Source organism: Cryptomeria japonica, chromosome 10 (assembly GCF_030272615.1).
Source record: "Cryptomeria japonica chromosome 10, Sugi_1.0, whole genome shotgun sequence".
NCBI lineage: Eukaryota > Viridiplantae > Streptophyta > Pinopsida > Cupressales > Cupressaceae > Cryptomeria > Cryptomeria japonica.
Window position 1 is genome coordinate 916361573 of NC_081414.1, and position 12053 is coordinate 916373625.

The following is a 12053-nucleotide window of genomic DNA, read 5'->3' on the forward strand; positions in this document are numbered from 1 at the left end:
CCTTGATCTCCATTCGATCTCGGTCCTTCATTGCATTTGGAAGCTCTATATAAGCTCCACTCATTTTCATTTGTAAGGTTAATAGTTAATAGTTGATAGCAAGAGATAATAGTGAATAGTGAGAGAGCAATAGTAGCAAGAGTAAGACTTGAAGAATTGTTGTTAATTAGCCACTGGATTAATGAAACATTGAAGTTATGGTGTTTTTACTCAATCCTTGAAGCTCATTGCATGGTTCTTCTATCTTCTCAAGCTAATCTTTTGATCATAGTTTTAGCATTAGATTACATGATGGAATGTCGTATTTGATATATAGTGAAGCTCGTTATCCATACCACTAGCTTTCTTGCTGATTGTAAGTGAGCCTTGCGTGGTCAACTGGAGCATTTAAAAGTGTTTAAGTTCGATTATTGTTCAACCCTTGATATGCATTCAATTGATGGTGTCTATGGTTGACAGTGATTTGAAAACCTTAAAACATCCTTAGCAGATTGCACTAGTTCTAGCAAAGTTGTTCATGTATGGCGATGTTATAACTAGTTGAGTTTCACTTGCATCATTTCTTCATCCATTCATGCTAGAGTAGCTTAGAATTCTCTCTCAACCCTCACCTTTTGCCCTTTTTTGGAATCATTTAGTAGTTTTAGAAAGAAACCTCATTGCATACCATCTGCTAATCAATTGTTGAATCTTTTCGAACCATAGATGCCCTTTGATGAAACAGTAATTACAACGACCAACTAGGCTTATCCACGCGTAGAGATCCTACATACAGAACCTTGGAGTCTTTCTTGGGTGAACCTTAAGCAAATCTTCAGCATCCAAAAGATTTTGTTCAAGAGAGGATAAGATACTTTGGTATTTTATTCTGAGTTCGCATGTGCCTAGTAAACACATCAACAAATTCCTCCTAAACTCAGACCTTGGATAACAGTTTGGAAATTCCAAGAAACCTTCCTACTACCGAGTTTAGGATTTTGACTTAAGTTTCTTGCATTACTTGTCTGAAATTCATTGCAAGGAATGGTATGAAGAAATCGGGTTTAGGAATGTGTTTGTTTGTTCCCAAAGCAACTTTCTTAATCTAAATTTATTCTTGACTCTGCAATATACTTGCTCATTCCAAGGCAGCCCTTTTGAGCCGATTTTGCTTATGCCTTGGGTTTCTTGACTTATATCTTCACTTCTTTTGTATGCTTTCCATTCCTAAGTCCTCCTTAAATCAAGTTTGGGCTTGAGTTATCATTTTCTTCCTTTTGCTTTGTTCTTTACACTTCCTCACTTGTTTATGCCAACCTTAATGTCTCCTTGCTAGATTCTAATGTTGCTAAGAGGTCTTTTGGGTTTGAGGAGGCATGACATTGGGTCCTATATTATTGTTCTTTGCTCAAGAGTTTGGGGTTTGACCTAGGCTTTTGAACTCATATCTTAACCCCTTCCTTATGTTCTTGAGTTCCTAAATCCTTCCTTGAGTTTGCCCTGAATTTTGGTTCTATGCACTCCATATGGTTCTTATGCCTCCTTGTTTCCAAAATGTAATGCAAGCAAATGTCAAGACAACACTTCCTCAATTTCACACCTAATGAGAATCCTCAATGCCTGATGGTCTTCAAATCTTCCAAGGAATGATTCAAAGTTGTCCTAATTGAAATTCTACTCTTCTGCTCTAACTCTCTATGCTTGCATGATATATTTTGACCCAAGCTCTCTACTTCTCTCAATCCCTATGAGATTGATTTGATGCAAGACTTCTCTCTCTTCTTTCTTCTGCAAGACTGGATTGTTGCAAAACACCAATAAAGTGGGCAAAATAGAGGGGGTCCCTATCAGAGACAGGGCGTATGTGTGCAACATAACAAATAGCAACTCAGCTAGGGAAATGTTCCTAAACATTTCAAGGATGACAATCCGGATCAAACCCAGAATCTCTAGTTAACACCTACAAACTAGACCAAATGATAAAAAGACACATTCAAGGTGAAAATGAAATTACAAACCAAGTCAAGTCACCTCCTTTGGATTATTCAGTGTGTGCAATGAAGCTCATTCTAGCTTAGCATCGTTGTTCCAGTATGACAAGCTACGTAGATGATCCTAACTCCAAAGTAACTTGGACATTGCCTCACTGCCAATCAGGCGTACATAGCCCAGACAAGGTTATCACTGCTATTCTCGTGAACATTGTTATACTACACGTTAGGCGTCCATAGCCCAAGTAGAATTGCTTGCATCTTCCCTTTATTGGATAATTAATCCTTTTACTTCTAAGAGCACAACTTCATGCATTGTTTTTTTTATTAAGCATTTTGTATTCATAAGCAATGAAGCTCATTACGGGTTTGAGAATTGCAGTGATCACTGAAGCAGAGCTTTAGATTTTTCACTTGACATAATTTCCAAAACAAACTTAAGCAAATAATTAGATGTCGAATGTGCAATGAACGCAATATTGGTGACAAGACCCAATGAATAACGATATTTCCAAAATGAGTACACCTTTAAACCAAATATCTGGATAGCAAGAATAACTGTTGATGCAATGTTCTCTCGGAGTTGATATCAAAGAAACAAACTGAACATTATCCTTGACCAAAGACACCAAAGATGAATTGGGAACACAAACATTTGCAAAATGACAAAGGACCAACCCCTCTGAGTCAAATGAAAGCAAACCTAACCTAAAGCAAACAAAAGCAAACTAAACTAAGCGAAAGGAAACAAATCTAACCTAAAGCAAAAAGTAGGAAATCTAAGCTAAGGACAAAAAATAAATCTACTCTAAAACAAGAAAGGAAAATTAATCTAACCACGTACAAGGGAAACTTGATTGAACAAGCTATGGACTACCCATGTGAACCCCTGACCCAAGATGATTTCTCAAAACGTGCATTAATAACAAGGCAAATGGCATAGTCCTAAGTCTAGCAAGTTTGTCTTTGTATTCTAAGGATAAAAATTTTAGTGGGCCATTCTCATATTCAACCAAAACATTATGCAAAATCAATATTGAGGGAATTCATTAGGTCCATGATCAATCCATCTATAAGTTGCATGCCCTAGACCTCCATAATCAAAACAATCAAAATTTTCAGCGGCAAGGGAAGAGATAAGTTGATGTGTTTCTTTCTCAAGCAAAAGATCTTGTTTACCATTCACCAATAGATTGTACAATAAGCTGATATGTGTAATTTCAAGAGGTCGCAACCAGTGGTGCAGCATCCCACTCACATTTTGCACATGCAAATCAACATAGTATTCATCAGTGAGCAACACAACACAACACAACCCTTCTAGAAAATAAACCTCAACAGATACCCTTCATGCAATGACCCAAAATCTTGTTGCCCAACTATGAGAAGTGCAATGGTGAAGTGCCCAGAATCATTAGACTCACCCATCAAACATGGCATCCAAAAAGAGGTGTGGCCAAACGCAAAAGTTCCTGCAATCGACCTAAAAACAACACCAAAGGTTGCCCAAAAACCAACACCAAATATATCTAAAAACTTCAGTCAATTTACTTTAAAATCTTTCATTAATCCCCAAAACTCCATGAAAAAACACGTTTCTTGTGTGAAAATACTAAACCAGCTAGAGTGGATCTTTCACCATCGAAACTAGTGAATATTAATGAGGGTTTTCATCCTCAATGAACTCATGGAAGAACTCAATGTTCACTCTAATAGATTAATCTCTCTACCCTTCCTTTTTGCTATTTATTTTTAAATTTGTTACCAAATACCTAGGACAGCATCATGAATACTGAATATCTGATGAATGTAAGGCTTGTGAAGTCTTAAAGTTGCTTGTAGAACCCGTTTAGAGTTTATCCTCACAGCAGGCGTAAGTCCCCTTGTGTTTACCAGCGAAAAACATCAACGCTGAGTTATCCATAGCCAATCAAGCCCTGACAAAATGAGCCTTGAGGTCATCTCTCGTGATCAGCCCCAATAGCACTAGGGATTTCCTTATCCAAGAGAGAATAGGATACACTCAACATTCTATTCTATGTTGACCGAAAGCAGCAGCAATGCATTTTTCGCCATCAACAAGACGGATCTAATCCCTATAGATATGATTAGTATAGTAAAGCATTCTTATTTGTGATTCTGTATAAAATTCATATGTAGTATGCTAGGATAGAGTGGATGCATGGTTGTAAAAGATACTGCAAAATGGTGTTGCTTTTGGTGAATGGGATTTGCAATACAATTTTGTAAAAGATAATGTAATTTCTATTATTATTAATATAATATTATAACTTTTACCTATCGAAAAAAAAATATTCTTCTTTTCTGATTGCTGCACATATAAGTTGCATGTCTTATACAATCACTGTCATACCTTATTCCAGCCACTCCACATTAAATTACTTCTTAATTAATTTGTTGCCACATGTGATGTATACTCAATCATAATCTCTTGATATTATAATTTTATCGCTGCTGCAACATTGTATTGCTGTCTGTTCTATGAACTACTCATAAAGTCAGGCATACAAGGACTATCCATTATGAATCACTCTATGGAGACCAACTACTGCACATTGCCATACTGTAATGCATTTGAATCAACTTGTTTACTTCTAGAGAACATATGATTTTAACCTTTCATGAAAATCACCAATTGGATTATGATCTATAAACATCAAACTGCTGCACAGTTTAACTAAAGTAGCCAATCTTCCATATATCTGTAATGTCCTTATACTTGATCTCAATCATTTGTCTTTCATTGCATTGGCTTTGAATGCTATTATCATTTATAAAGACAATACAAGGAGCTTTCTCAAAACTGTTTGCTGTATATCAAAAATACATAACGAAGACTTGTAAACATCTTTATTTACTTATTCTTGCCAAGTCCAAATGCCTGACATGCCTGGACCACACAATTTTTGGTTTCAGAAATAGGGACATTACAATGTCCCCTACCAAAAGAGCAGGTGATAGAAATAGAACAAAGCAAATACCCTAGCCAATCGCAGCCTTAATAATTAAACCTAGGCTATTAATAAATGCAGGGGCTGACCCAAAAATACAGTAATAAATATTGCCAATGATTATACAAGCAAGGCCGACCAGTATTAAGATTAAAATAACAACTAATTTAGAAGGGACAACCAGAATTAGAGGATTTTAAATGGGTCAGCTGAGATATATTAAAAGAGGACGCCAACTGAGTTTGTTTAGGATTATTTAAGGATGTTATAGGCAGTGATTCCCTATAAGAAGCAAAAGACTAACACAGTAGAGCAGCCATTAATTATGAAGGGTTATATCCCTTGCAAGGGCAATGGACTTAATGAAAGTTTGTGACTCTCCCATTATGAAGATTTAAATAGAAGGAAAGTCGTTTGTTGAAGACATCCATGAAGGATCAAGATAAAAATGAGCAAGCAGAGATATGTGTGAAATGAATTAAGCTCAGAATTTAGTAAGACCAGAAAATAAATAGATCATAGCAGAAGTCCAATATATTATCATCAGCCTGGAATTAGTAAGCTCATTTGTGAAAATATGATACGAGTATAGGAAAAAAGAAATTAATATGCAAGACATCAAATAGGAAAAAGAACCAAACAGCAATTCAGATCATTAATAAAGGATCGATCAGAAGGATTGTCTATAGAATCAGGAAGGTCTGAAAAGTAACCAGCAATATACATATACATGTATAATTTTAGCCAGTTTCTCAAGAATCATTGAATAAGATTATTCAAGGGATTGATTGCCAATCCATCAAGATTCTTAGAATTAGTATTCAATCAATTTACTTTCCTACAAGCATATCATATGTGGGATTAGTAAGGAAATGTAGTAAGGAGATGCAGTAGACCGATTCCCTCAATTAAGTAGACCATCTCAAGTTGTTGTGGTTGTGGGCCAAGGGGTTGAATTGTCTTGGTAGGATGTTCCATGCCCTTGGGCTTAAGTTGTGGAGAACAGTCTCCCAGCGCCCTATCATGCTTTCCCATCAAAACCCTAGTATGATTGGCTGTTAGAAAAAACAATAATATGGTTGGTTTTTAGGAGTAAGCTATAGTGTGCATGTTTATAATAGCAATCTTCATTACCATTTTGTTTGATGTTAATGGATTATTTTCCTAAAGTCAATTACTATTGTGTAATTTAGTGAAAGAGTACTCTTGTAATTAAGTCGTATTGTGGGAAATGTTATTTTTGGGCCAAAAAAAATTAGGTATATCCCAAAAGGGGGCATTAAAAGTGCAAGTGTATGTCTCTTTGGATGCACCATGAAACATTGACCTTTCGTGCAAGTCATCTCAGTTGTTGATTTATTCCAAATATTCAAACTTGTTAAGCTGCTATGTTTCACCCTGAGATTGGATTTCAAGTACAGTAAGAATCCATGGAGGAGATTCATGTTGGCACCAATGGTCAATTTAACCCTGAGGTTCTCCAAGCTACATAATTAGTGTGCTGATTTGGAAATCCTTTACCTACCACTATGTAGTGTACCGTACACGTACAGTAGCACAACCACCCCGTACGGTCAATAGCCTTTGTACAGTACGGTCCACCCCGTACAGACAACACACTCCACCCTCCGGTCAATTGCTACCCCACCGTACGACCAACACCCTCCATCGTACGGTCAATACTCTCCACCGTATGGCCAGCCCACCGTACAGCCAACTCAATCCCCATACACCCTGCGTCGTACAATCTCCACTGTACGGCCTACACTCCGTATGCTCCTTCAGTCAGTTGATTCTCCTGTGCGGAACTAATAATCTCGGCCTTGGAAAGATGGTTCCGTAATATGTTGGACAATACGATTAGTTTAACACGATTTGGCAACAGAATGAACACACCAGACATGCAAGTAGAAATTCAGATGCAACAATAATAGAACTTCATATTACAAGAATCCCAGACTAAGGGCAGAGCAAAGTAGGGTGAGAGTTACTCCCACCGAAACTGCGGATGCCAAGTAGGGAGGATCTTCCACCTCCGAAATGGCTGACAACTAAACTCCAACTGGAATTCGCACATACAGAGCAAAAATACCAAATTCACACACCTACAACTAAGCCAAACTTGGCCTTATAGATGGGCTCCGGGAAGTTTCCCGAAGGGTTACAAACGGCCAACACCAAAAGTTAATTATTTTATTAATTTAGGCCCCTTTATTTAGTACTTAAATTAATTAATTAAATAAGTCCTTATGATATTATTTAAAATTTAGGACCACTTAATTAATTAGCTTAATTAAGTCACTTTATTAAAATTGGGGACATTACACACTATGGATGCTAAGTCATTGTGGGAATCAATTTTTCTGTTGTAGACCCCTGTTCTATTCTCTATTGTGGAGCTCATGTATGGATGATGTGAACGAGGACAATTCATAGTCATCAGGTGATTCAAATTTATTACATCTGCTAAAAATGGAAGTTTTGCTTCCCATTTTACAATCTTTTTCTAGTTTTATGTTTCCTAGTGTTATCTAAGTAGTCTCTACTGCCAAACAATATGCATCCAGGTTACGGATTAATGCAAGTTTGTGTGTAGAACTTTGTGAAGGAAATAATAGAAGCCACTCTTTGGAGGTTGTCTCTCTATTGATAGGGTCTCACTTCTATGAGTGATTGTTACACCTCTGGATTCACACTTGTTCTCTTATTAATTTCTTATTAGCCTTTGATATCAAGCATGGGCCCTTGGTAGAGAAATGCCTGGCCAGCACATGTAAAAACCTTTTTAATAATTAACATAAGGGGAGTAGAGGATTACTAAGAATTCTGCCTTGAATTGATGCTTCCTTCTCTTTGAATGTTGTCTGAGATGAATTTGCAGTTAGACTATCTGGATTTCCAGACAAGTTCTAGTTCACCCGTTAAAGTTTACATAAAGTTCTAGTTCTAGACTATCTCAAAAATGTTTGAGGCACTGGTCATAGTTAGGTATCTGATCATGTTTGAAATCTTCTAAATCTTTGGGTTTACCTTAAGTTATTGTAATTAAAAAATTTACTACTTTACAAGAGTTCTAAGGAGGTTCCAATTGAGTACATCTTTAGGGTAATTCACTGTTTTCATCTTTGTTACAGAACCTTGTTAAACTGGTTGTTCTTTTTGTTGTTTTGAGATCCTGATCAATATATTGATAGGCTCCTATGGGTAGTAATTAGTGACAATTCAAATTATTGGTATTTGGGCTATCTTCATGCACAGGGTATAGCTTATTTTAGCAGTCATTTTCCTTAATTTCTGATTAATTATCCTATAGGTTCTTTTGGGAATAGCTTCCTGTCCTTGTAGAACCTAAAGTGAAGAAAAGTCACCCGCTCTTGTTAATGGCCCATACCCTATTGTGATTTAATCAGAATTTTGTCTAAGTCTGGATTGAGATTCCCTGCGGGTCGGTTTTTAGGTGATTTTCTAGAATTACAAGAGTTACAAATGAAGAACTTGAAGCACCATCAATGTGATACATGAATTAGGCTAATATTTTACTGGGGGGTTGATTTAGTAGCCAACATAATGGATGGCTTGACATTAATCCTAGAGGTCAGCATCACTAATCTAGAGCCCAACCTACTAAAAGTTTTTATTAAGATTGTGTATATGTCCATCTCCTATGACAACCCTATAAATTCGGAACAGGATTTTCCCAAAAACCCAGAAAACACGCCCTGTTATCCCATTTTGACTCCTCTAAAAGTATAAGACAAACGAAAATACGCATTACAAAAAATAAGTGAAATGGGATCAGGTTTTACAGTATAACGTTCAAAAATTGTTTCATATGCACCAGAGAAGCCAACTTGGAAGAATACCCTTATCATTACGGAACGGGTTATTATCTACTGAAGGAAGACGAATGCCAATGAAAACGAGCGTCATATAAAACTACTTGCCTTGAATTATTCTCATTTGCAGCTCTACGAGGAGCTTGAGCTGATCTTCAGGTACTAATATATGCTGCACAAGTATTTCCCTGTCCTCTTCCTTGCTCGGTGATTCTTTGGTTGAAGCAGCTGAGACACCATCAGCACTGAATGAAACTGAAACAATGTGATGAAAACATTACCAACAGGCTTTATTTGGTTCCAATCAGGCATAAATCCAATACCGATAATGTTTATCACCCAACTGGTTTCCTACGTTAAAAAGGCAAAAAAAAATGTTTGAACAGAGTAGGAAATACCTATTCCTGAAGATAATCCACGACCCATTCCGTAACTCGTCTGCTTGACGAGAAACGATGTCCTTTTTGGAGATAAACTAAATGAAGTGAAAGCAGGGGCAATGGAGATCTTGGGTACTGATATGAAACTAGTATGTTCAGAAAATATTGAGGAAGGAATTTTTCTGATGAATTCTCTGCAGCTCAAATGCAGCTTGGAAGGAGGGGGAGAATAGCAATGAGCAGACATGACACCAGATATAATGGGAGCCCTTGCCATGATTCTCAACGTCTACTTTCCTGGTGAACTTTCTAGCTTTTTATCTCTAAATTTATATTGGAGGGGCCTTCGATTTAATCCATAAATTTTGGCTTTTGATTTATTCCGTAAATTTTTAGATTAAACATCTCTGTGTTTTGTCGCAAAAACCCTAAGAAATGAATGAATTTTTTTAAAACAGCTTATGGGATTCTCGGATAGCTAGCAATGTATGAGAAGCCCAAACAAACCCAAACGGAAAGACTGCTAAACCGCTAAACCTCTTTCTCTTTCTGCTGTGTATCTGGGTTAGTAAAGACAAATTGCTTTAAACATCTTGTAAAAATTTCCCTTCCCGATGAAATAGAAAATTTTAATGCTTTTGATTTGAACAATCTAAAGCTTCTAAATTTAGGTATTATGCCCACTATTTAAGTGAATAGAAATTTTCAAAGATCTTTTATATTCTTTAGATATAGGAAAAAGATAGTTTTTTTTGTTTTTTTTACATTTTAATTTTGTATGTGTGTTGTAAATGTATGGTTAAATAGTATAATTTGATATATTTTTTAATGAATAGGTGAGTCAGTTTTTATTAGATAGTTTTTTTTGTTTTTTTAACATTTTAATTTTGTATGTGTGTTGTAAATATATGGTTAAATAGTATAATTTGATATATTTTTTAATGAATAGGTGAGTCAGTTTTTATTAGTCCCTGGCTTTAAGTAGAGATTTATGTTTTCATTTCACTCTTGTCAATTTATTCAACTCGCAATATAAAGTTTACCTTATGGTTTACGAAAATTTTGTTATTAAAGTGCATTTCTCAATAATTGTTTCTATTTTCCATTTGGCTATTTAAGTTTCTCCTGGTGTTTTTTCTCTTTTTCCATTTACTAAAAATCTCTCGTTATGCGAAGACAACGATTTTCCACTTTCTCTTGTTATGGATGTGTCTCTTGTAGAGGGTTTTTCGTGGTGTTTTGTAGAGTAGTAAACGTGTCTGCCGCAGGTATGATTTGCGCTAGGCTCATCAAGCTTTGTTTTCAATGCAGCACATTAAAAAGGTTTTCCCTAGTATTTTATCCCTTTCTCCATTTACTAAAAATCTTCCACGATTAGGGTTCACCCCACAATGCAGCAGTGAAGCTACAATCCATGTTGATGTGACATCTTGGGTTTGAATCACATGTAGGTTGCTTTAGTGAAGAAGAGCCCGACAAGCTATTAGACATGCATGACCTACATGCCACGGTGGAGACTACGGAACCACATCAGAGTTGCCTTGGTACCGACAAGCAAAGGAAGGGCGTGAAGGTGAGGAGTGGAAAAGGCATGGAGGGATAAGGGAAAGCAGAGAAGGCGCGAAGGCATAAGGGAAAGTAGAGAAGGCATAGATGTATAAGGGGAGCATAAGAAGAACAAAGAGATAAGGGGAGCAAAGGAGGAACAAAGGGATAAGATGAGAAGAGAGGAGGATAAGGCGAGGAGTGGAGAGGAGTAGAGGGACAAGGCAAGCAGAGAGGAGAGGAGGAATGAGGGAATTGGAGAGATAAGGAAGAGGGAGAGATCAAGTGTGATGGTTGGAGATGGATAGATAAGGGACTGGAAATGGAGAGATAAGGGGCCATGGTGATCTGAGTGATGGAGAGACAAGGATCCATGGAGGGATAAGGAATTAAGGATTGATAAGGAGACGTTCAATCGACATTTGAGAGGGGCATGTTGGAAATGTGTTTCATGGAGAGATAAGGAGAGGAATATAGAGATTGGCAAGAGATAAATCTAGGAGGTGTTAATGCCTCAATAATATCAAAAAAATACCACCATGGTGATTGGGTCTCCCATTGTGACCCCACTGGTTCATAGCTCCTGTCAAAAGAGAGCACCGACCAAAAATAAATAAAAAATCTTCTACGATTTGAAGGCAATGATTACCAACTTTTTTTTGTTGTGGATGCATCTCTTACAGAGGATTTTTTGTGGCATTTTGCAAAGTAATAAACGTGTCATCCTAGGTATGATTTGCATCAAGCTCATCAATCTTTGTTTTCAATACAGTGCATTAATAAGTTTCCTCCTCACTTTCACAAACAAAACTATTATGCAGGAGTCTTCAAGCTAGAAAAGAGGGGCAAACATTCATCTAGGCAATTTCCAAGACAATAGGAGAGCACGATAGGAATTTAGGTAGGGTTTCCTTATTGTTCGAACACTACTTGCATTTGGCTCTAGTTAGACATTCAAAATCAAGGGATTTCTTGGCCGTTTCTGAAACTCCATCCTTCTGAATGCATTCAGTATCCTTCTTGCCCAGGTTATTTTCCTCTTTACGATTCTGTTGGCAGCACATATAAAATTTCCATTTTGTATATGTCCTTGTTCAATCTAATGCCCGTCGAGTCTGTTGGTCAAGTCATTCGCTTAACCTTCCTCATGTAATCCGGCTATTGTTATTTGTTTAAGTTCCACTGCGTTGAACTTGGATCTTGAACTTGAACCTTTTTGGTTCAAGGTTCAAAGTTCAACGGGTGTTGTTTTGAATTTTTTTTTTCCTTCTGCGCGGTTTTAAGTCTTCACTAGTCCTTGCCGATGTTTTACATTCCTTGAACCTTGAACTTGAACCTTTTTTGTTCAAG

General features: G+C 36.9%; 1 protein-coding gene across 1 annotated transcript in view; it reads right to left on the minus strand.

Moving 5' to 3' along the window:
- LOC131036196 (rhodanese-like/PpiC domain-containing protein 12, chloroplastic) overlaps nt 1-9684 on the minus strand; it is a 164036-nt gene extending 154352 nt beyond the window's left edge. The window contains exons 1-2 of the mRNA XM_057968028.2: nt 9177-9684; nt 8887-9033 (exon numbers count right to left, since the gene is read on the minus strand). Coding sequence (XP_057824011.2) covers nt 8887-9033; nt 9177-9435 — 406 coding nt within the window. The 5' untranslated portion in view covers nt 9436-9684. The remainder of the gene's footprint in view (nt 1-8886; nt 9034-9176) is intronic.
- Nucleotides 9685-12053: the final 2369 nt, after the last annotated feature.